The following is a 26,203-nucleotide window of genomic DNA, read 5'->3' on the forward strand; positions in this document are numbered from 1 at the left end:
CTTACATGAAGGGAACCTCTCCCATTTGATGGCAGAGCAGAAAGTAACTTGAGTCCTTAGTTAATGGGTACTCAAATCAAGTTAACAGCATGGATTGGGAGGGTGGAAAAACTCCTACACAAAACAATGCTTCATGGAGGAAGCAACTTAAAATCAGAGGACAGCCAAAACATGCTGCCCCTAACAAAAATGAAGGAATCCACCCCAAGATGTCTGGCTTTATAGTACATTTAGAAAGTATTAAGACCCCTTCACTTTTTTCATATTTTACTACATTGCAAACACAAAATTAATGTATTTTTCCCCTCAATCTACAAATACCCCATAATGACAAAGTGAAATCAGGTTTATAGAAATTTGTGCAAATTAAAAAGCCTGAAATATTACATTTACTTAAGTATTCAGACCTTTTACTCAGTACTTTGGTTGAGGTACCTTTTGCAGCTATTACAGCCTCAAGTCTTTTGGTACAACACCAATCTTGGTATACCTAGGTCTGGGGAGTTTCTCCCCTTCTCTGCAGATTCTCAAGCTCTGTCAGGTTGGATGCGGAGCATTGAACTGTGAAGGACTTCAAAGGGGCGTGGGATAAACACTGTGGATCCATCAAGTCTAGAGGACGTGAATGAAGAGGGGGTGGCTCGCGGGAATGAAGGCTACTACCTGGAGATAATACCCTTATTCAATAAACATACACATGGTTAATGCGACTCCAACATTGCTCTAAGCTTCAACGGTAAGAGGAAATGTGGAAAAAAAAAGGATTTGCATTCACAAAAGCGGGTTGTAGCTTGCTTTTACGGCGGTTACTACCCCCAAACCAAATAAGCCCAACACTTCACTTCCAACGCATATCCAGCATAGCTCTCTGCTTCAACGGCAGGGGCAATGTAGAAAAGAGTATCTATATATATAGACAACCAACAAGGACTAAATTACATAGATGAGTAAACAAAAGCTTGGGTGTAGCTTGCTTACTGAGGCGGTTACTACCCCTAACTAAGCTACATATTCAATTAGATGCAGTTCCACACTGCTCTCTATATTAATGATGGGGTGGAAGGGAAATAAAATTAAGGTACTAAGAGCCAAGCGTAACTAGTAAGAGGAAAAAAGTGCATAGCTTGCTGGGCAGACTGGATGGGCCGTTTGGTCTTCTGCCGTCATTTTCTATGTTTTTTTTTTATATACAGCTATTTTAAAGTCTCTTCAAAGATGTTCAAATGGGCTCAAATCCAGCCTCTTGCTGGGCCACTCAGGACATTCAGACTTATCCCGAAGCCACTCCTGTATTGTCTTGGCTATGTGCTTAGAGTCATCATCCTGTTAGTAGGTGAAGTGTCAACCTAGTCTGCCCAAAACGCTTTGGAGCAGGTTTTTGTCAAGGATTTCTTTGCTCCGGTCATCTTTCCCTTGACCCTGACTAGTGTTTTCTTTAGTGTAGACAGATGGACTCAGGACCAATGGGTATTGTGCTCTCCTGATAGCAGATGGGAGAGAGTCAGATTTCAAAGCGGACATCAGCCTACATATACTCGTGCAGCATGTTTAGCTCTTCAGTATTCTCTTCAAAAAGCCAGTGTGGACATATGTTGCTTACTTGATTAGCCTTGATTGACCTTGAACTGGTTCAACTGATTATATAAGAACTTTTGGCACTGGAGACCACCGGTGCACTGAAACAATAAACACCGACACCTAAGTAACTGCGGGAGTCTTAAAATAGAGGTAGGCCCTGGCTTACCCGTACAGTCTCGAGATTTGACATCTGAGGTTCTCCATTTCTGGAGCAGCCATGGGTGGGATGCTGAGTCCATCTGTCTACACTAAGGAAAACAAAATCATCAAGTAAGTAATTTCTCCATTTTCTAGCATGTAGCCAGATGGACTCAGGACCAATGGTATGTACAAAAGCTACTCCCCTACCAGGCGGGAGGCTGCCCATGGCCCACTTAGTGCTGCCCTTGCGAAGGCTGTATCCTCCCTGGCCTTGACATCCAGGCCATAGAACCTGGAGAAGGTGTATAGGGAGGACCATGTTGCTGCCCAATTTCAGCCCAGGAGACTGCCTGGGCTCTTGTGGAACGCGCCTTGACCCGTAGAGGCAGCGGTTTCCCTGCCTCCATATAGGCTGCATTAATTACTTCTTTGATCCAGCAGGCTATGGTTGCCCACAATGCTGCTTCCCCTTGTTTCTTCCCGCTGTGAAGAATGAACAGGTGATCAGTTTTGCACAAGGATTCCCATCTCTTCAGGTATCTAGATTCTGCTGATATTCAGGTGGCGAAGGAGGTGCGAGTCTTTCAAATCCCTGTGTTCATCTGGTGATGGTAAGTATATGCTCTGGTTCATATGGAACTGGGAAACCACTTTTGGAAGTAAGATTGGTACCGTACACAGCTGTATAGTGCCTGGGGGAAAGGTTTGACAGGATAATGCTTGAAATTCGGAGATGCGCAGAGCTGAGCACATTACGATCAAGAATGCTGTCTTTAAGGTCAAGAGGCACAGAGACAGGCTGCTTGTTGGTCTGAAGGACTCCCCTGCTAAGAAGTCTAGTACTAGGTTGAGGTTCCATAGAGGCACCAGCCACTTTAGTAGTGCCTGGAGTTGACTCCTTTCAGGAAGTGGATCACATGAGGACGAGCTGATAGTCTGATGCCGTCCACCTCGGACCCGAAACAGGCCAGTGCTGAGACTTGAACCTTGGAGTTGAGAGAACCCCTTCATGCCATCCTGTAGGAATTCTAGGATCGTGGGAATCTTGGCTATCCTCTGAAGGAGGGTGTGGTCACACCAGGCTTCAAATACTCTCCAGATATGTAAGTAAGACAGATGTGGAGAACTTGCATGCTTGGAGCAGGGTGTCAATCACTGCTGTCGAGTAGCCGCACTTTAGAGGGCAATACCATAAGAATGAATCAAGCCAGGTCTTTGTGGGAGATCAGTCCCTGCTGAAGGTCCCTTTGACAGTAGACAGAATTCCCCACCAATAGTCTTCGCATGTCCGCATACCACGGTCTTCTTGGCCAATCCAGGGCGACTAGTAGGACTAGTCAGCTGTGGTGATCTACTGTGGAGGACCCTGCCCAGTAGTGGCCAGGGTTGGAAGGCATACAGGCGGTCTTCCTCTGGCCAGTTCTGGACGAGGGCGATTCCTTAGATTGTGGTTCTCGTCTGCAGTTGAAAAATCCGGGGATTTGGACACTGCAACGAGTTGCTAGGAGGTCCATGGCTGGGGGGCCCCATCAATTCACTATCAGCTGGAAGGCTGTATCCACCAGTGACCATTCCCCTTGATCTAGGCTCTCTCTGCTAAGAAGTCTTTTCCAAAGATGTGGGAGGCTGAAATCCCTTGCAGGTTTGTTTCCGCCCACTCCATGAGAGGGTCTATTTCCAGAAACACCTGCTGGTTCTTGGTTCCTTCCCTGGCGGTTGATATAGGCAACAGTTGTTGCGTTGTCCGACATGACTGACTGACTCGCCTCTGAATCTGTAGCTGAATCGTTGGCAGGCTAGTCTGACCGCTCGGTTTATGTTCTATTCTGCCTCTTTTGTTCCGTTGTCCCTGGGCTGTTAGCTCCTGACAGTGGGCTCCCCACCCTCACGTCCATGGTGAGCAAGATCCAATTCGGTGGGGATAGGTTTATGCCTCTGCTTAGGTGTTCTTCCTGTAGCCACCATTGAAGCTGATGCTGAACCTGTCAGTAGCTGGAGGTGAATTGAGTAGTTCTGGGATACTGGATTCCGTCATGTCAGTAGGGAGCGAGGTAGTGGTTGCATATGGGCCCTTGCCCACAGAACAACTTCCAGAGTTGATGTAATGAGGCAGAGGACTTGAAGGTAATCCCAAACCTTGGGGCAAGCAAAGTTAAATAGGTTTTGTAATTGACCCAGTTTCCTTCTCCTTGGAGGGGGAAGGTAGACCCTGTCCTGTTTGGTATCTAACCGGATTCCCAGGTATTCTAGTGACTGAGTGGGCTGTAGGCAGCTCTTTGCTGTGTTCACAACCCACCTAAGCTCTTGTAGTAGGTTCTTGACTCTGGTGGTCATGTGGAGACTCCTCTGGAGACTTTGCCCTGATCAGCCAATCATCCAAGTAAGGATGTACCAGGACTCTTTTCCTCATTGCTGCTGCTGCTACCACCAACAATTTTGGTGAAGGTTCTGGGAGCAGTAGCTAGTCTGAGGGGTAGCGCTTGAAATTGGTAATGATTGCCCAGTATTGCAAAGCGCAGGAAGCACTGGTGGTCCTGATTGACTGGGATGTGAAGGTAGCCTTCAGATAGGTCCAGGAAGGTTAAGAAGTCTCCTGGTTGTACCGCCATTATAATGGAGCATAGGGTTTCCATGTGGAAATGTGGTACCTTCAGGTAACTTGACAGCCTTGAGGTCCAGGATGGGCCGAATGTTCCTTCTTTCTTGGGAAAGAAAGTAGATGGAATAGTGGCCAGTATTTTGTTGAGACGTGGACACAGGAGCTATTGCCTTCAGGCTAAGTAGTCTTGCTAGTGCGGTTTCCACTGCCAGTCTCTTGGAGTGGGAGTGGCATGGTGATCTCAAATTTGTCTGGGGGATGCTTTGGAATTCCAGGAGTACCCTTCTCAAATGATAGTTAGCACCCACCTTTGGTAGAAGAGGGAAAGTCTGCCCTCTGTGTCTTCCTGTGAATGGGTCTGAGTCTTCTCATTGTGGGGTACAGCCAGAGCCTGCCCCTAAGCTTGTTCCTCTTAATGTGCCTATTCCGAAAGGACAGACGTGCTTGGGACTGTGTTCTTGTAAGGTTTAAAATGCTGCGATCCTCTACCCTTGGTTCTTTCTAGGGGAGGAGCGCTGATATGTTTTTGTTCCTGTCTTCAGGTAATCGGGGTACTGGGGATTCACCCCATTTGTTGGCTAGCTTTTCCAGTTTGCTCCCAAACAGGAGAGATCCTTTAAAAGGCATTTTTTTGTAAGGTTTGCTTTGGAAGTCATGTCAGCCGACCAATTTCAGAGTTATAAATGTCTTCTGGCCACTACTGCGGCAGCGACAACCCTGGATGTGTGCACAAGGTCTGCGGTAGCATCGGTGAGAAAGGAGACCTCAGGTTCCATCACTTCTCTGGGCGTGGTAGAGTCTCTGGAGAGGATCAAACAGGAATGTGCCACCAGTGCGCAACAGGAAGCAATTTGTAGAGTCATTGCTGAAACCAAGGACTGCTTAAGGATGGCTTCCAGCTTGTCTTGGGTGTCCCTTCAGTGCTGCTCCTCCTTCCAGAGGGATGTGGTGCATTGTAAGACTGTACAGATCAGTGTCCACTTTAGGAAAGCATAGAAGTTCCTTGGCCGTGGGTATATGGCTTCTAGTGCCCGTCCCCCTTTAAAACTGGCCTCTGGAGCATTCCATTCCAGGTCTATCAGTTCCTTGATGGGCTCCAACATAGGAAAATAGCATGAGGCTTTACAGAGGTACACCAACATTTGATTCTTTTTTGGTTCTGTGTAGGTTCTGTGCGTGGGAACCCAGTATCTTCACATTTTGGGACACGAGGGCTGGTAATTCGTCCTTGTGGAAGAATCAGAGCATGGTCTGGTATGGCTCCATCCCTGGGAGGATATCCCCTTCTTCCAGGGAGTCCGTTTCCTCATCTGAGGTGTCTGGATCCCCATCCAGGAGGCTCTTGGTTAGGAAAGGCATGTCGACAGCCTTGGGAGGTGCAGGGAAGGGCTTGTGCTTCCGGTGGAGTTTGGGTCAAGTGGATAGCTGGAGCTGGTTGCGCCTGGAGAAAGGTTTGTAGCCCTTTAATATATTCCACCTGGGAGAAGGTTCCTGGGTCCATGGTACCAGGAGGGATTGTAGTGGAAGCCCCAGAGGAACTTTCCTGTGGGGGTGCAGAGATGGAAATACTTAGGTCCGGGGTGTCAGTGGTTCCGGATCCCTCTCCTGGCTATGGGAGGTCTTGATTTGGTTCTCCCTGTTCTCTTCACACTGCTGGCACAGGAGGGATTCTAATTCAGGCTGCGTAGCTCTCAAGTGGTAGGCTGGGCAAAGGAAGGGTCCCTTGGCCTTCTTGGATGGTGGTGCCATTGTGCCCATGTAGGCTTAAAAACCCATTCATGCGAGAGTTATGCGCACAAGTTGTGCATACAGGTGGCAGGCTTTGTGCATGCGGCACAGTTATGTGCATGCTGCTGTCATCACCGGGGTCGGCAGCCTAGTCTGTGTTCCGTCGGTGCCCAGACTGTACTCGCACCATGTCTATCACAGACCCTCAAAGTCTGTGTAATGTGTCTTGGACAAGAGCACCATGTCCTAACCTGCACCAAATGTGCCTTGACACCAAAAGGTAGCTAGGCCAGAATGGAGAAGATGGAACTTCTCTTTTGTGCTCAAACCCCGACTCCGTTGCATCCGTCTGAACCAGCACCGTCAACTTTGCGCCAGTATCGACCACCGGCTGGTGACCGTCCGGCATAGACATCTCTGCCTTCGACACCTTCTACTCCCCCTCAGGACCGAGGGGATCACAGAGAGAAACCGCCATAGACATTGTAAGCCTCGGACCATCGAGAGAGTGAAGTAATCGACCTCGCCATCATCCAAGCCACCGTCGAAAAAAAAAAACAGTCCAAAAAAAGGCACAGACCTTTTCAGCGACCGGGTCACCAAGGCAACTCTCACCAGACATGGGATCGGGAGCCACGACTCTTGCCTTTAACGGTGGTCCCTCCGGCTATGCCTCTGCCTCCTGTTCCGGAGCCAGGGTTGCTTGCTCCAGGTCTCTGAGAAGAACTGGACCGGATGGTTCAGGAGGCCATCAACAAGGCGATGCAACAACTCCAGGTTCCTCCGGCACAGGCACCAGTACCAATTGTGGAACCGAGCACCAACCTGATTCCAGCAGCATTGGCACCGCTGCTCTCCAGGATGGAAGCGCTAATTGCTGCTTTTCCACCGATTGACCCTGGGTCACTGATTGCTCCAGTGCCCTCTCCACTTACACCGTCATTGGGAGGAGAAACACTGTTCTGCATCCCTCCATCCAGAGTCCTGCCTCAGCCATCAATGCAGATATGTCCCTCACCACCGATCCAACCATCTGTGCCCTCTGCCTGCGCCTCTGATAATTTCTCTGATTCCTTCGGAGCCTAGACCAGGGCCTTCAGGTATCCCACCACCCCATCCCCCTCTAGTTCCTAGAGGGACAGGTGCTGATCCTTATGATACCTGGACTGATGATTCCTCGCCAGACACTGATTTACCTTCACCCACTGAAGGTAGGAAGTGTTCTCCTCCAGAGGACCTCTCCTTTATAAATTTTGTGAAGGAAATGTCTGAATTGGTTCCCTTCCAATTGCAGACTGAACAGGATGACAGATTGAGTTGCTCCAATTCCTGGATGCTCCCAAGGAAATAATCTCCAATCCCTATTCACCAGGTTCTTCTGGATCTCCTCAAGAAGAACTGGGAACATCCTGGCTCCAGTGCACAGAAAGGCTGACTACCTATTTGGTGCAGTCAGCTCCAGGCTTTCAGAAAACTCAACTGGATCACCAATCTGTAATTGTTGAATCTGCACAAAAAAGAGCAAAGAGATCAAAGCCTCATACCTCTTTTCCCCCTTCCCCCCCCCCCCCCCCCCCAATTGGCCATCATCCCCACCCAGATCCAAGTCCAGTAGGCAGCACACCTCCTGAAGCTCTCTAGGCACCGATAGGTACAGTGAAAAGTGTTTAGCTAATTTTTAGCATTTAAATTTAAATTCTTATTTTACCTGTTTTACAAGTTGAATCTCAATTCACTGTTCCCTCTTATTTTTAAATAAATTTGTTAGCTCTGCCCGTCTTGGACTGATTGATGATCCTGATGTGTATTTGGTCTGTAGCTATTTTCTAGAAACCATGACTCCTAGGTTGTGGATAACTTGCAGGCAGGGCATTTGCCCAGAAGCAAGCAGGAGCCAGTTGGCTGATGGCAAGCTGCCAGAGTAGGGGCATGTGCATAGATGCAGGAAGGCTTGGCAGGACTGAGTGGCCACAGGGTTAACCCTGGATGGATGTTAGGAGTAGCAGAGGCATTACGTGACATTATACAAAATGTGTCTTATGCCTATTCATTAATATTCTGAAGCCCAGACCTGTTTGTGGCACTTGAGAACTGAAGTTTCCTACCCTACCTCTGTCCTAGCTTTTTCCTCACTCCTTATTCCTGCTTTCCTTCCCTTACTCCTGGGATATTTTAAATATTCTTTCCTCCGCTCCAGCTAGGGACTTATGAAAATATAGTAAAACCTATAAGCACCAGCATCATACATATATTGCTCGAGAAAAAAATATTTGAAGGGCACAGCCAGAAAGCCCAAGTCTTCCAGATCTTTAAGATTCCCAGGCTCTTTTACCCTCTCCGCCTTGGATCTCCCAGTAGCAGGACTATAGAGCAAAGGGTGAATTGTACATTATCTCCAGTTCTCTTCCTACAGTCTATCGGGAATGACAAATGTGTTGGAAGAGGAGACACTGCAGTATCAGAGTAAAGTGTCTGCTTACTGCCACAAAGGCAGTTAGAACCATGAACATGCTGGCCTGATCACATGACAGCTTAGGCCTGAGACCATGAATAGATGCAGGCTGCATTAGGCAGCTACTCTGGCAGTTTGTGCTGAGGGACTGCAGACTGATGGCAGCCCATTCACCTCTTATTCATAGAGAACTGAATGCAGCTACTGCTCTGCAGAGGGCCAAAGTAGTAATGACTGGGCTTAAGCAGCTTACAATTGGCTGTTTAATCACTCTGTATATTACTTTGGCAATGCATGCAAAACTTGTCATGCCAATAAAGTTATGAGTCATCTCAGGCAGCCATCTAGAGGCTGATCTGATTGACTGCTGGCCAGGATTGTGGTGTCTGCTGCAGGGGAGATGAAGTGAGCATGCTGTGTTATGCAGAGTTTCCTGGGCAAGAGATGAGGACAGGATGGGACATGGATAACCGGTATAAATGTGGAACAGCAGACTAAGATGGGGATGAGGGGAGAAATAGCAGTGACATGAAAGAATGCCAAAGATTAAGGGAGAGCTCAAGGATCAGAAGGAAAAAAAAGAGGAAAGTCTAGAAACAAGATGAAAGCAAAGATGGTAAACAGGTGAAGCCAAATATTCAGTTTAAATATCTGATTATTAAAGTTATACAAAGTAACAACTTACGGGCCGATACAGTAAACCACAAGGGAGAGCGGGCGAGCACCCACAGGCCACTGTGCGCGAAATTCAGTAACTATTTAAATTAGGGCCCGTGGTAAAAAAGAGGCAGCTGTCAGCAAGTTTGACAACCGATGCTCAATTTTGCCTGCATCTGTTCTCAAACCCGCTGACAGCCACGGGTTCGGAAATCAGACGCTGGCAAAATTGAGCGTCCATTTTCAACCCACAAGCCCATTTTAAAATTAAAATTTTTTATTTTTTTTATTTTTTTTTTTAACAACTTTGGGGCCTCTGACTTAATATCGCTATGATATTAAGTTGGAGGGTGCACAGAAAAGCAGTTTTTACTGCTTTTCTGCGCACTTCCCCGGTGCCGGCAGAAATTAACGCCTACCTTTGGGTAGGCGCTAATTTCTTAAAGTAAAATGTGCGGCTTGGCTGCACAATTTACTTACCTGTATCGCGTGGGAATAACTAATAGGGCCATCAAGATGCATTTGCATGTTGCAGGAGCTATTTGTCTCGGGGGGGGGGGGGGGGGGGGGGGGTTGGACGCACTTTTGACGCGCTATTACCTCTTACTGAATAAGGGGTAAAGCTAGCATGTCAAAAACCCACATCCAAATGCTGGTTAACAGTGCGCCTCACCGGAGCGCACTGTATCGGCCTGTTAGTTTTCTAGATTTAGAAGTCCAAGAGTAATAGCCAGCAACTGTGTTGCACTACTGAGCAGTTGCTAACAGAGCAAGATGAAGGTAGTTTGTTTTTCCTGTATTTTTTTGGACAGAGGTTGTGCGCTTTTTGCTTATCCCAACTTCCCAAACTCTATGAATACCATAATACAAAGCTTCTCAAACCTGTCAGGGTATCAATTATGCATGAGAAAATTGCACACATTGAAAATCTGGTGTATATATTTTCCCCATGCATATTCACTGTGGATACCCCGAATATCAGTGTTGGGGATCAGAGGACAGATCTGAGAAGCCCTAAAATTCCAAACTTGGGATAACCAGTTAAGAGGCTAAACCAAAAGCAAACTAAAAAGGGTGTTTAGTATTTAATAGCAAAAAAAAAAAAAAGCAGCATTAAACAGGACACATTTGGTCACCTTCACGACACTACAAACTAAAACAGTTTATTTCTACCAATCTAATGCTGCTTCTACAAGCCACAGCTGTTAGCTCTCTTAATGGTAGGAATTTTTTTCACAAGTGCAAACATGCAACAGCAGCAATCTTACCATAAAAGGAAAAATGTTCCTATGACACTATGAAAGATAACGTGTAAACTGAAGACATTGAATTTTATGATTAAGGATAGGCCAATTTTTTTTTTTTTTTTTTTTTTTTTTTTTTTAAACAAGCTTAGCAAGAGAGGGAGTAAGGAAATCACTTTAACATGAGAACTAGATTAATGGAAACCATTTATCCAAATCTTAAAACATCTTGCAGTATGGAAACTAGGTGGTTCATACTATAACTCATCTCTATGTACACAATGCCTTGTAAAAACAAAAAACTGCTTTACATCCTTGTACATGTGTCAGTCTCTCTAAACTAGGGGTGCTTAAATAGTATTTATGCCCTCCCCCAGCCAGTGAGGTTTTCAGGATCACTTATGAATATGCACAAGATTCATTTGCACACTACCTCCTTATTAACCCCTTATATACTTATCCAAGTTATATCGACCTGTTCATTGTAAGACATTTACTTGTCAATGTTACTGTTAAAATGTAAACCGATTTGATCAGTAACTGTTATTGGAATGTCGGTATATAAAAATGCTAAATAAATATGCATGCATTATTTCTCATGCATATTCAGTAGGGATATCCTTAAACCCAACTGGCTTGGGAGGGGGCCTTAACATAGGTTTAAATGCCCCTGGTCTAAACAATGTTAATCAAAATGCAGAAATGACCAGGGATTGCTCTGTCCCATTTCAACTTCTTGCAACTATAGCAAGTCCCCAGTTTGTATTGTGATCATCCAAGGGAGCTAGGATGCCAGACTTGAATTCTGGCAGAGGTAAAGCTCTCTTCCTGGGCCTCTGGCATGATCAATCATTCTTCAGTACAATGGCTCATATTCCAGCTGGATAAAGTCCTAAAAATGCACTGTGCATCAAAGCAAGTGTCCCAAAATAGGAGCAAGGAAGAAAAAAAATAGCAAAAGGGTTAAGTACCAAACACTCCAATGTCTATGCATTCAACTAAGCCCTGGAAAAAATGGTCATGTGTTTAAAATAAAGATGAGTATCCAAGCCAAAATAGTGAGAATTAGAAATAGCATCAAGAATATTAAAGTGACAAAAACCATAGTTTGTCCATTCTAGATCCTTACTGGTCTCTTTTCTCCTGCACCATTAAGGAACCCCTATCCTCAAAAGGTAGGGTAACTGGAGCAGTTTCAGCATACACTGGTCAAAAGATGGAAAAATACCCAAGCTCAGAAATCTTAAAATTCAAGTCCCAAAAACTCAACTGTAATCCAACTCTTCAAAAATCTACAGGTCTTGAATTCTCTGGTCAAGAGTCCCCAACTTCAACCTTGCTTTCTCTGTTCACACAATAAAAAGATCTTTGAATCTAGCCTTAAGGATCCCAGAGATGCCCTTCCCTCCAGACTTAAGCAATCTTCCAAAAATCTCTCCTCTAAGAATTCCAGCTATTGATAAAGTCCCCCAAGGACAAGGGGGAAAAAAATCCAACAGCAAAGCTCATACTCTTCTCTCCAGCCCTCTCATTTTAGATCCAGAGATCTCTAAGCTTTTCCTTCTCATCAGCTCCTAACCCACTTAAACTGAACACGCCCATGTAGATATTTATATCCCACACAAGCCTTCCCCCCAAAATAGTGTCACAGCAAGGGAATCCTGAACACCCTCCCTCCCCCTGGGCTGAAAAAGATTACTTGGGAGCAAATGTTAGTGACTGGCAAAGTGCAGTCACACAACCCATGAATAGGGGTAAGATTGGTCTGGGAAGAGTGGAATATGATGTGAAGAGCATTAGGTTTTTGTTTCATGAGCATGGGTGGGTGGGGGCTGGCAGCAGCAGCTGGGGGCAGCAGCAACCCAGCCTTGTGTCCTTTTGTTCCCCCCTCCCTTTGGTATTGTTTCAAGTAAAACTAAATGAAATTCATGCAGTGTGCTGCAGCAGTCAAAAAAGCAAACTGTTAGGAAGTTTTAGGACAGGAATGGTGAATAAGATGTCAATGCCTCTGTTGCTCCATGGCAAGACACCTCGTGTACTGTGTACAATTCTGGTCACCACATCTCAAAAGATATAATTGTGATGGAGAAGGTACAGAGAAGGGCGACCAAAATGATAAGGGGAATGGAACAGCTCCCCTATGAGGAAAGACTAAAGAGGTTAGGACTTTTCAGCTTGGAGAAGAGACGGCTGAGGGGGGATATGATAGAGGTGTTTAAAATCATGAGAGGTCTAGAACGGGTAGATGTGAATCTGTTATTTACTCTTTCAGATAATAGAAAGACTAGGGGGCACTCCATGAAGTTAGCATGGGGCACATTTAAAACTAATCTGAGGTAATGTTTCACTCAATGCACAATTAAGCTCTGGAATTTGTTGCCAGAGGATGTGGTTAGTATAGTTGGGTTTAAAAAAGGTCTGGATAAGTTCTTGGAGAAGTCCATTAACTGCTATTAAGCTGTAGGGATGTGCATTTGTTTCACGAATTAGACAATATCAACAATATTGTCTAATTAGTCCTGGTTCGGTAGCGCCGGTATACAAAGCGATTTTTGCCAAAATTTCAGCAAAATTCGTATTTCGTGTTAGTGCGCACTAATGGAGTTACTGTGCACTGCATATCTTAGTGCGCAGTAATACCAATTAGTACGCACTGTTTTTCTAGCTAACTCCTCTGAATTGATATTTTAATTTTTAAGTTGCATTTCTGCGGGCACCCTAACTGGTTGTTAGCACATCTCTATTAAGCTGACTTAGGGAATAGTCACTTATTGGTATTAGCATGGGATCTACTTAGAGTTTGGGTACTTGTAGCCTGGATTGGCCACTGTTGGAAACAGGATACTGGGCTTGATGGACCCTTTGTCTGACCCAGTATGGCAATGTTTTTACAGCACTACCTTAAAACTAATTTTGTTCAACTAGAACTATTCCCTCTGCTGGCTCTCCCCAGAGGCGGATGGGTTATTTGACTCGTATTGCTGTTGCAAGAACTATAGTAGCTAAGCATGAACAGGCTACTAAGTGTTCTCTTCAAATAAAGGGAAATAAACATGAACAAACCTAACAAAGACAAAACATGTTAAAGGTAAACTTTTTAATTTTTTAAACTAAAATATGGAAGGCAATACAGAAAAGCAACCTTCATAACTACTAAAATAAACTACAGCTGTCCTAGGGCCTATCTACTCCACAAGCTGGCAGCCCAAACCTAAAATCAACTGAGGTCATACAAGGCAACGTGCCAATATGTGGCTAGAGCTCTACCTTGCAAATGTATTCTTATTCTGCAGTCCTGTGACCCAAGTATCTCATTGCAGCTGCATTGAATTAATGCAAACTGTTCACCTGTGCCAGTTTACTAAATTATAATTGGGTTCAAGCCCAGATTTAGTCAAATTGCCTAGGGCACCAAATTTTGAAGGAACCAAAATATGCAGACCAAAAAGGAGCCTGCCTTAGCACATGGCCCTAAAGAAAGCAAACAGCTTCAAAGAGGCACTACCATGGCACTCTACCTATGAGCAACAACATTTTAAACCCGGCCCTAACTGAAAACCAAAATGTTTCCTTTTCAACCATTTGGAAGCTTTTTTTGTAATTTAAAGTTTGACCAAACATGAAAATACAAAGTGTTAAATATAGTAATAAATTCACAACTAATACCACAATGACAGTACCTGAGATCTCTTCGACCAGGTTTTGTTGCCAGAGGATGTGGTTAGTGCAGTTAGTGTAGCTGGGTTCAAAAAAAGCTTGGATAAGTTCTTGGAAGAGAAGTCCATTAATGGCTATTAATCCAGCTTACTTAGGGAATAGCCACTGCTATTAATTGCATCAGTAGCATGGGATCTTCTTGGTGTTTGGGTAATTGCCAGGTTCTTGTGGCCTGGTTTGGCCTCTGTTGGAAACAGGATGCTGGGCTTGATGGACCCTTGGTCTGACCCAGCATGGCAATTTCTTATGTTCTTACCATAAACATGTTTTACATAGTAATTAAACAGGCTTAGCTTTGTGAGCAATGCTCAAACTAGAATCTAACTTATTAGAAAAGGCTTCAGAAACCTAGTTAGTCTGTTGCTATACTGTCTTTGTATATGCCCCTCTGGTTAAGGAGTAGGGCAGAGATGCATAGTAAGGTTACCTGCCTGGATTAAGTTATAGAACAGGATTTTCAAATGGTTAACTGCCCTGCATGTGTAGATTCATCCTGGTTAAAAAAAAAGTGTTCTATAGAAACATTGATCCAATGCATTTTAAAGGAACTTGATATATTCCCAATTCTCACATCAAAATATCCTTTAAACATAAGGATGGACATGCATATCCCACAAAATGTTTTCTGCTACATTGCTCCAAGGCTACCATCTCAGTCATGTTACATTATCTAGGCAAAAACAGAACACATAGCAATAATTAAAGGATATTTCAGGTGTTAAAAGGGATGGAGGAAGGGGAGAATACAATATAGTCTTAATACTAATGCATCAAAAGTATCCTCATCAAAACAGATTTGCTGTCAAATTTGTTCTAATCTAAATATAGCACTGTAAAATGAAATCTTACTGTGAAAGTTACATGACAGCTGAAAAATTGCTAAGGGCTCTAAAGGTTTCAGCAATAGTCTTAAGTTTACTAAAAGGTCAGTAATCTTTGATACTAAGCTTCAAATTCAAACTTTGGATTTATCTTAATTGCTAACATACATCACTTTAAACAAATTCAGCTGAATGCTTTACATATTTCAGTTACTACCTCAAAGGTTATAGTAATCCAGATAATCTAATATGTAAACATATAATCTTTAAACAATTAAAAAGATTCTGAATAAAATATTTAGCTTGGAAGGTACACCTGTTGCAGTGTATAACCTACATGCCCTAATCACTTCCTTACTGGCAGTCAGAAAACTTATGTCTATAAAAGGCGAAAGCCCAAACAGAGGTGATGTCACCATGGCTAGAACACTATCAGAACGGAAGTTGCAGCTTAAGGCCAATGTGTTACTTCACAGGCTACAGATGACTTACCAGTAGGTAAGTACAGTGATCTAGATTTTGCTACCTTCAGCCTTTTCACTTTCCACTGCAAAACCAGTGACATCACAAGACTAGCATTAAGATAATCATTAAAAGGAATTAAGACTGCTGCATTTTTCTTCCCACCCATGTTTAATCAACCACAAAAAAAGCATTCCACTCCTCTGCAAACCTCTACCAAGTTTGTAACAAGTTCCAGACTTGTTACATTATCCTTGCACAGTTACCTAATCCAACTACAGTAACATAGAAACATAGAAATGACGGCAGAAGAAGACCAAACGGCCCATCCAGTCTGCCCAGCAAGCTACTCAGTTTATCCATTTTTTTTTTAATCTCCCCCCCCCCCCCCCCCCCGTCACTATTGGCTTCCAGCACCCTCCGGCCCCAATTCCCTTCCACCCCTCCAGTAACTGTTACACTTGCTCCTTCATATTTATCCTTTCCTCAAAGAAAAAGAGGCCCATACTAGAGTCTCAAAAACTGCTTCCAGAGCCATACTGAATTATAAGTGCTTTATATCTTTAGACTTTACCTGCTTTCTACCTAAATACCAAAAGTGTTACAGTAAAAGTATTAGAGCAGTGAGGGTAGGAAGATGGGCAAGTATTGAGCAATTGTATTACATATAAAAACTGTAAATGCTATTTCATTGTAGTCTGCCTTGTGGTGGTGGAAGAATACACCAAAATAAAAAAAAATCTAAGTTCTCTAGAGGTAAGTTCTGCATCCTGATGAAAAATGTTATGCTAGTCAGCTTACCCCTATGGTTTATTTTATTAATTTTTTTTAAGGCTTCAGCCATTTTGGATCCAAGTGAAATGCTGAGCTAATTGCCATTAGAAAGTTGAAACTATATAAACATGCAGAAGGCCACAAGAGACAAAGTAAAAAAAGACACCAGTCAGAGCATTGCAAGCACCACCACCCAGAGAGAAAGGGACAAAGCCAAGAAGCTATCTAGTTGAGAAACATGGGGCAATACTGATATTCAATAAATACACTAACTAAAGCTTATTGGTATTGATTTTCTTAAGATAGTTATCCTGTTAAAGCAAAATAGCCAGAAAAGGTGCACTGTTCTGCAGCAGCTGTTACCATATTAGCAGGCTGATACAGTACAGTGCGCTCCGGTGGAGGACTGTTAACCCACATTTGGACGCGCTAGCTTTACCTTTTATTCAGTAAGGGGTAATAGCATGTCGAAAACGTGCGTCCAACCCCCCCCCCCGAAACTAATAGCGTCCGCAACATGCATGTTGATAGCCCTATTAGTTATTCCCGCGTGATACAGAAAGTAAAATGTGCAGCCAAGCCGCACATTTTACTTTCAGAAATTAACACTTGCCCAAAGGTAGGCGCTAATTTCTGCCGGTGCAGTGCACAGAAAAGCAGTAAAAACTGCTTTTCTGTGCACCCTCCGACTTAATATCATGGTGATATTAAGTCGGAGGCCCCAAAAGTAAAAAAAAAAAAGTAAAAAATCGGCCCACCGGTATGTTGCTATGACTTGTATGTGTGACAGATAAACCTGGCACAACTGTTTAATCTTTGACAGACCTTTGTATTAAGGAGGAAGAATTTCATTCTTGTTAGTTACCTAATGTTTGTAGCTATTCAAGGCCTGTCTTTCAAGCATGAGGTAAGTTGTCAGATGTTTTGCATGGGTTTCATAATTCTAAACAGGATTTTTTGACACATTCTGTTGCATTTTAACTTGTGGCACTGGTAGATTTTAAAGTCTGAAATCCTGATTATACCTAGAGTCACATACTATGGTTTAATAGAATGTTCACTTTCTATGCACTGTGCACTCACTAATTTTCCATGACTGTTCTGTCGACTTTATACTAACTTGTCAGCCTCGTTACAACTTACAGGCAGATTCAGAAAAACACGCGGGAGAGCTGGCAAGCACCCAGTCTCCCAGCGGGCACATGCCACTCTTGGGCGTGCAATTCAGGAGGGTGGCCTATGAAAATTAGGGTCCACGGTAAAAGGAGCAGCGGCTGTCAATGGGTTGGAGAGCTGACACCAGCAAAATTGAGCATCTGCTGTCAAACCCGCTGACAGCCGCTGCTCCTTTTACCTTCCACCCACCATATCGTTATGCATGAGATTATGCATACTCAGGAAGTATAAGACGGGGGGGGGGGGGGGGGGGGGGGGGCGCAAAGAAGGAAAAGGCAGCAATCCTGAAACCAAAGAGGAGAAAGGTGGAAGCAAAGGAGCACAAACCCTGGGAGAAAACCTGAAGAGCATGTCCTGAAAAAGCAAGCAACTGTGCCAAAGAATCCCTGCAAGCAAAAGAGGTCAGAAGCAGACCGGAACTCCCTACTATCAAGAAGGGAGAAGACTAGGTGCAGCCCGGAGTCCAGAGAGGATGTGCCTGCCTGGGTGCAGAGAATGACAGTGAGAGACAGTGACGGGCAAAAGCAAGCCCTGACATCTGGTCAAGCACCAGAGCCAGATGCAAATCTCCTTCCAGACCACCTGCCAGCTCTGCCAGTACCAAGCCCAGGAAGCCATTCCTTTCCTGCACACATTCTCCAGCTCGAGACTGCTTCAGAGGTGAACAAAGGTATTGCCTGAAGCTGGAATCAGGGGTAAGTTAACCATAAGTGTTAATATATTAAGCAGGCTTAGTAGGTGTATGCCATGTTCTACCACCTATGATACAGAACTTTTAGGGAACACTGGGGTGATCCATCATCCTTAATTATAAAGAGAACCAGTGGATCTACCGTCTGCAAACATTAGAATCTACAGGTTTGAATGATAAAACTGAATGGTTTACATTAATCTGCCGTGCAGAGTTCACGTCACTTCTGGTTGTCAATCTTTCCAGTTTTAGCGGTTCTTTTCCCTTTAAAAATGGCTGTCTATCATGGCATCTTAAAGCAACAGGTAGCTCACGGCACCCTCGTAACAGAGCGTCGACCATCTCTACCCTGAACATAGACTTTGTTCTATATATAAGATTTTCACTCATTTTGTTTCCTTGTAGCACTGAGCAAGTTCACTATACAGCGTTTAACACGCAGGATCAGACTGACCACGTAAGTGCCTTCCAACATTTGCCTTAAAAAGTTCAGTAAGGCTACTCTAACGCATGTCCATTCTTTATAGATAGATGAGATTGGTCCACACATGTGACTTTTTCCTAAGAACATAAGAAATTGCCATGCTGGGTCAGACCAAAGGTCCATTAAGCCCAGCATCCTATCTGCACAAATTGGTCCTGAGAGATTAGTGTCCCTACACATTCAAATTGACTAAAGTTGGCAGAAGTGGTATCCAAGTAAGAAGGGCTGCTCTGTCAATGGTAAGGAGAATAAGCTTACTGATTTCTAGTAGGTGAATTAGGGACACTTCACTAGTGCTAGTAGTGAATCGTTCATTTTGGCAGAGGGTGGATGAGAGGGGAAGTCTAGGGGATTATCCCCATGGAAAATAAATTCTCACAATATAACCAATAGCCCATTAAGTTTTGTTACTACAATTTGAATCTAATAAAGCTTCAAAGTCAATGGGTATGTCGAGAATTCTACACCACAAAGTCAAACTAGCCAACAAAATCCAACTCTCCAGCATAGAATCAGGCTGCTTGTGCTAACATTTTAAAGATTAGCTTTCCTGCACATGATTTGGAGGGAGGTATTTTCAAAGGATACTGGCAAAAACAGGGACGTTAGAATATCACAGTACAGACACTAATAAAAATGTTGAAGTAGCAGCCCAGATGGATTTAAATAGTGCACACACATGACTAAACTGTCTAATGTAAAAGCTTATAGTTTTGGATGTTGTATTCTGTGTAAAACCTTAATAAAAAGGGATAAGACATTTTAAAGTGTGTATGCAGAATTTGCAGATGCCAAAACACTGAAAAAACTAGACTTCAGTATTATAAAGTATGTCACTAAAGGAAAATTCATATAATGGGCATCCAAGACCTGGTAGGAGGATAAAATCAATGACACTGCAATACTGGCTACAATCAACACGACAGCCCAAAATGGTGGCATAGAACAGAGGATAAAAGTTCTCCCGGAAACTGACTATGATATAAACTCCAAATGTGAAGAGAACACATCCTACTATTGTAATTGCCTCTTGGGCCAAGGAGGAGGAAGCTAAAATTTAACAGATTAGAAAAGCTAATAAAACTGAAGTTTCAGGGTAAGTGCAACAGATGGAGCTATTGGATTGGGTATTCTCTTAGCCCTGTGGGGCAGCCACAAGTATGGAATACCATTTAGATTTAGAACACTGTATAAATAGCTGCTCCTGTACATTCCATTGAGTCAGTATTTTGAATTAATGTACAAAATGTTTACAATTGTCTTTCTCCTAAAACTAAATGAAAAACTGAAGTTTCTCATTTACTAATTGTGTTGCTAATTATCCCTATACTGAGTCACATCAGGACATGCTAGGGAAGTAAAGTTCCTAAATGTTATGACTGCTTCATGCAGCAGCTAGTTGTGGAACCACTGGATGGGGAGGGAGGAAAAGCAGGGAGAACTATTTTATAGATCAGTGTAAGAGGACTTTGCATAAGGGATGAAAGTGGCAAACTTGCTTGGCAATCATAATGCAATCAAATTTGATAAGCACTGGAGGGTAGAAGCCAAGTAAAGCTACTTCAGTAAGCTAAAATGGAGACTAAGTAAATTAGAAAAACCTGAAACAAGATGCAGCTGCCAAAATAAAGGGGCTGATGAAATAAGGGGCTATGAAGCTGCCATGGGTTTGTACGTGTGTTTTCCCATGCAAAGCCATATACGGTATCTAGTAAGTGTTTTGTGTGTGGAAAGAGTGCATACAAGCACGCTTACAGATCTGCAGTTTTCTGTGTGAGTGCATACTAATGGCATGCAAAGGAGGCAATTTACGGGCAATGCAGGGAGATCGTGTCAATGTGGGTTTTTAGTACCTGAGGTAAATGAAAGCAGTGTGGAGACCAGTTTTTGTGATGCTTTTGCTGGTCAGCCAAGCAGTGGATGGAACTGGTAGAGAGAAGGCAGCTTCTCAATGAAGCAGAATTGCAGATCTGATTTTCACACACTTGCCAGCGGTTGGAGACAGACCATGAAGGGTTTAGATATTGCTCCACCTACCTTCACAGCAAGTTCTGACCACTGATTTATTCATTTTTTTTGAAAAAGGCTTTTGTCCTGAGGATTTCTGCGCAAATGTCTGCGTGTTTTACTACATAGGGCCATGAGCACACGTTACTGCGTGCATTATGGCGCATACGTTTGGTGTGTGTGGATTTTATGCGTGTATCTAATTAGCATATGAAGCCATAATTGCACCCTGCGCCTCTGCTGTTTGCCGCACACGTGCCCAAAAAATCAGCGTGGCTTTCAGCTCAGATCTCATTACATCAGCCCCAAAGTTTGCAAGAGGAGTGCACACTTTAGAAACACCATCTTGGAAGCCCAGTATTTTGATTGTATTTACTTCTGTTTTTGCTGTTACCTGTAGTTTGTAATTTTGTTGTACATTGCATTGGCCAGGTTTATCCCAAGTGTGTAGTATAAAAAACTGGAAATAAAAATAAATACCCCGAATGACTTGTCAGCATAGCTTAATGGTGAGGTGAAATGCAATTAAAACCAAAATGGTATTTTTCAAACAATGGAAATCAAGATTCATGAGAAATAGGGACAGGCATAAGTGCTGGGGGAGGAGACAACCGTTTTTGCAAAGGAAGTTAGGAAGTTCGCTTACCAGAAACTGTTCTCCATAGACAGGATGAATTAGCCATGACATGTAGGCAAGGTCACCTGATATTGCCAGACTACTATCTAAGCTTAGAACTTTTCCCCAAGCATGTGTGGGAATTTCCATGTAGGTGTTGCCTTAAGCCCCCCCTCCCCCACCCAGTCAATTTTAGAGTTAAACCTAGATGTGTAGGTGATTCTCCAGGAAAGTGAGAGAGAGTATGTAGCATGGCTAATTCACTCTGTCTACAGAACATGATTTATGGTAAGTAAGCTTGCTTTCTGTCAACAAGCAGGGCTGAATTAGCCAATACATGTGGGGAATCCCAAGCTATTACTGAATAAGCAAACTGGGCCCCCACTGTGGAGAGTAGCCTGAACAGGTTATACAAACTGCTTGTCCAAATTTACTGTTACTCTGAAAAACTGTCCACACGGTAATGGGATTTCAAGCTGTGCAGAGAGGACCAAACTGCACATGTTTTCAATCAATACTGCTCTCACTTGATAAGTTGATAAAAGTCTGATCTGGTTGCTTGCTATAGTATAATGAGCCATAAAGTCTTAGTTAATTGGACAAGGTTTGTTTGGTTACTGCTATGCTCAGTTAGGATTATAAGACAGCTGCGAGACCTGATGCGGCTGAGGAGTTTTTCCTGTAGTAAGCCAAGAGTTTTACAGCAAGGAATGAAGGTCTCTCACCTTTGTGTGTATGACCTCACAGATCATAGGTAAGATGGCTTACTTAATTTAGAAAGCTGAAATCTTTAATAGAAAAACAACTTTGGTAGAAACTTTACGGAGTACCACCCTATTATGGAGGAATTACATATAAGGCGAATAATGATCTAAAGCCTTGAGCTCACTGACTTCTGGCTAACATGATTGCAAGTAGGAATATTTTGCACATGAGAAATTGAGAAACTGACTCTTCGTTAGCTGTACTACAATCACATTCAGGTCCCATAAAATGGGTTTGACAGTTGAAAGAACCCGAATATCAAAGGATGTGTGGAGATTAGTCTACCCTCAATTTGAAAATGGTAGGCAGCTTTGGCACAGAAACTCACTGATAAAGTAGAAAGAGCAAGTACTTAAGTTGTCTGGTTCACATGCAAATGGCTCCATGACACCAACATGAGAATAGTTTCCATTTGAGAGGTGTCAGACAGCTGGAAGCCTATATACAGTACTTCGCTCTGCCTTTAGAATCTTGTGCAATTGGAGCCTTCAGACAGATTTTTTGCTTTGTAGCATAGCTGTTACCTGCCAAAACCACAATGGCAGCTAAAAGGAAGTCAGTAGAATTCTGCCAGTTTTATCTAAAAAAAATAGCAATATTGCTGAGACAGTGTAGTGATGGAGGTGGCCCGGAAGGCCCTGAAGAGGTGAGCCCCGATGGCACAAATGTTTTCACTGGACTTAAACCCTATGTGCAGAGTTCAGGGACTGGATTTGCAGCTTGTGAAAAGACCTGAAACACCACAAAAAGGAATTACTAGGAATTATGGAAGAAATCAAAGAAATAGCTGGCTTGGAACATCAAGTCGAACTAGAGAACATCAGGCAGAAACTTCTAAACATCTCTAGGTGGTTTGTACAGGGCTCCAAGAAGAGATTTCCATAAAAGAAAAACTTGCTGACTGAGAACTGTGCCGGGAGAGGGAACCTTTGCTTCCGGGACTTTCAGGACAAACCTGAAAATGCTGATTGTGGAGAAGCGGAAAGCAGAGTTGCTTACCTGTAACAGGTGTTCTCCCAGGTCACCACCAGGATGTTAGTCCTCACATATGGGTGACATCAGATGGCGCCCAGCACGGAACACTTGTCAAAGTTTCTAGAATTTTAACTGACACTGAGCATGCCCAGCATGGCATTAACCCTGCATCCAGCAGGGGTCCCCTTCAGTCTGTTGTAGCAAAAAAACCCAAAACTTAAGCAAACCCAACTCTGCAGGGTGGGTTTCGTGAAGACTACCATCTTGCTGTCCTGGGAGAACACCTGTTACAGGTAAGCAACTCTTTCTCCCAGGACAAGCAGGATGGTGGTCCTCACATATGGGTGAATAGCGAGCTACAGGATGCCTGAACAGAATGAACCAAACAGCAGCCAACAATGTGCAATAGGCACAACAGGGGTGCTGTTGGTTATGAAGGCAACCTGAATTTCATAGTGGGTGTAGGTAGGAAGTTGGGTTATTAAACTGGAAACTAATTACATAGTACAGAGTGGCCAGAAGATGGAATCTTGCCTGCCAGCCTTGTCAAGACAATAAGCTTCAAAGGTATGGAGGAAGCTCCAAGTAGCAGCTCTACAGATATCAGCAACAGGTACAGAAATGAGGTGCACTACTGATGTTGCCATGGCTCTAACCAAATGCACTCATGCGTCCCTGTAGCAGAAGGCCTGCTTGTTAGTTTTTGGGTACTTGCCAGGTTCTTGTGGCCTGGATTGGCCACTGTTGGAAAAGGGATGCTGGGCTTGATGGACCCTTGGTCTGACCCAGTATGGCATTTTCTTATGTTCTTATGGTAGCAGAAGGCTATACAGACTGCCAGCCAGGTGGGCAGGGTCTGCTTGCCCACTGGAATTTCCAGCTTGGTCTCAAGAGAGAGTTGGGTGGACTTCCTATGGGCTGTAGTGCGGTCCAAATAAAAGGAGAGTGCACGTTTACAGTCCAAGGAATGCAGTGCCCGCTCACCTGGGTGTGAGAGGTTTTGGAAAAAAAAGGTAGGAACTATTATGGATTGATTTAACTGGAAATCAGAAACTACCTTTGGCAAAAATTTAGGGTAAGTGTAAAGTACCACACGATCGTGGAGAAATTTGGTATAAGGTGAGTATGTTACCAGTGCCTGTAGCTCACCGACTATACAAGCTGATGTTATAACAACTAGAAAGAGCACTTTCCAAGTGAGATGTCGGAGCCGACAAATCTACCGCACAGAAGGTAAAACCTTACTGCACCGCCCACTAACTAAAACCGGGAGGACCAAGGGGGACCAGGCACAAGCTCCACGAAAAGAAGAGACTGAAGAGGGACCCTACATGAACGTGTGGATAGTGGCATGCTGGGCATGTCTGGCTCCATCTGATGTCACCCATGGGTGACAACTACCATCCTGCTGGTCCTAGCTTTGGGGGGGGTGGGGGGGGGGGAGAACTTATAGCAGCAGCATTCATTTCTTGTCATGGATGATTACAAACGTGTCTTCAGAATATCCCTAATATGCATTGCCTCAGATTTGCATACAATCAAGGCAATGTGCAATTCATGAATATTCATTAGAGATATCCTGAAAACTTGGCCTATTTGTGGCCCTTGAGAACTGAAGTCAATGCTACTGTCAGTCTTAGGCAAAAAATATGGAGAACTTAGGTTCCAATCAAACTTCTGAAGACTGGGAAGTTTGGGGGTTTTTTGCATGGTATTATGGAATATTTTGATTGTATTTTCCTTTATTTTAGATTATCTCCTCTCCCAGCCCTCTCCTAGCATTCTCCCTTCCATATACAGGACCAGCAACAGATTTAGCCCATTGTTATGGACCAACCCCTGCCACCATTCCCAACAGATGGCAGCTTCTCTGGCTTGATCCTCAGTGATGTCTTCTGCACAGGCCTGGTTCCAGTAGTGAACAGCAAATTTTAATGCTAGGTCAGCCTTTCTGCCTGCTTTAAGCATTTTACAATTTGCTGCCAAGAAACCAAAGTATAGTAATGACTAATTAAAATTTGTTGCCACTGATATTAAATATGGAGTCTACCCAAAAGTCATCTACAAGTTTTGTGCTCTAATGTACAATGCCACCTTTGTGTTACTCTATACAATGACAAGAGGTAAGTTTTCCATTGTAGTTTAACCACAGCTTCTTGAACTCTTGCACCAAATTGTCTCCCAAGACAAGCCACTGTTGAACCCTCTGTGACTCCAAAAAGAAGATTTGTTTAAAATCTTAGTGCTATATACCCCATACAAAAAAGTCTGTAACCATCTTTCAGATTACTAGGCAAAGGGCATATGTGCATAATCTTTATGGAGGAAGATGTCATGGCAGTAATGCAGAGTAAGGTTTCTTGCAATTACAAAGAAATCCAACTATGGGAATCTTACCACATTACAGGCATCTAACCTGGGGTTACAAGTTAACTCACAAGCTAAGCTAACTTGTAGTCTCGGCACAGGACAACATTTTTAGCAGTGCACCTCCTCCCATCTGACTCCTAAGTGAGCTTATCCTGATGTACAATAATTTGCCTTGCATCTGTAGCCATAAACTTAGCACAATCCCACTAATACACTGAACACGCACCTTGCATCATGCTTCTGTAGGCAGTATCTGTGATGGCATAGATGTGAGGGGGCATCTCATGTCTCTTTTTGCCTTTATACATTTCCACGATGTCTTCAGAGTAAATAGGTAAGTTCTTGTAAGGATTGATGACCACACAAAACAAGCCTGAGTAAGTCTGCAGAAGAAAAATATTCCAACAATCAAACTCAAACAGGTTTACAACAGTTCATCTCTCCTTTGAAACAATATTTTCAAGTAAACCAATATTAGGAGCTAAAATCATTACATTTATAATTAAAAAGGAAACTAATGCAGGAGTTGACCCATTACAATATTTTGTGAAATCTAAATGTATCCTATGAAACAAGATGAGGACTGGTTGGTTTTCCATGCACCCTGCGTGGATAGACAGGTCAATTCCAGCAGGTCTCCAAAGAGTTACTGAAAATTACAAATCTCATTTGAGCATGAAAAAAAAAAAAAGTTAGCCAAATAGTTTATATAAAGCCATACACACTGCTCTTTGAGCAAGACAAGGATGTGTTTTGTCCTTGGGAGCTATGGGCATCCTAGCCATTGGACTATGACACTTATCCCCCCCTAAATCCAGCCATACTTACAGTAGATGAGTAAAATGGGGAAAGCAGGAGCTCATGAGACACGTGTGGGAACACTCATTCATGCTCAGTAAAGTAAGAGTAAGGATGGCAGATAAAGATCAAATAGTCCATCTGGTCT

General features: G+C 43.5%; 1 protein-coding gene across 2 annotated transcripts in view; it reads right to left on the reverse strand.

The window, feature by feature from the left end:
- The window catches only part of MYH9 (myosin heavy chain 9), a 419,875-nt gene that overhangs the window by 298,994 nt on the left and 94,678 nt on the right, over positions 1-26,203 (reverse strand). For both annotated transcript variants that reach the window (XM_029590410.1, XM_029590411.1), the window contains exon 3: positions 25,484-25,640. In XM_029590410.1, the coding sequence (XP_029446270.1) occupies positions 25,484-25,640 (157 nt within the window). The remainder of the gene's footprint in view (positions 1-25,483; positions 25,641-26,203) is intronic.

This window comes from Rhinatrema bivittatum, chromosome 2, assembly GCF_901001135.1.
Source record: "Rhinatrema bivittatum chromosome 2, aRhiBiv1.1, whole genome shotgun sequence".
Taxonomy (NCBI): Eukaryota; Metazoa; Chordata; class Amphibia; order Gymnophiona; family Rhinatrematidae; genus Rhinatrema; species Rhinatrema bivittatum.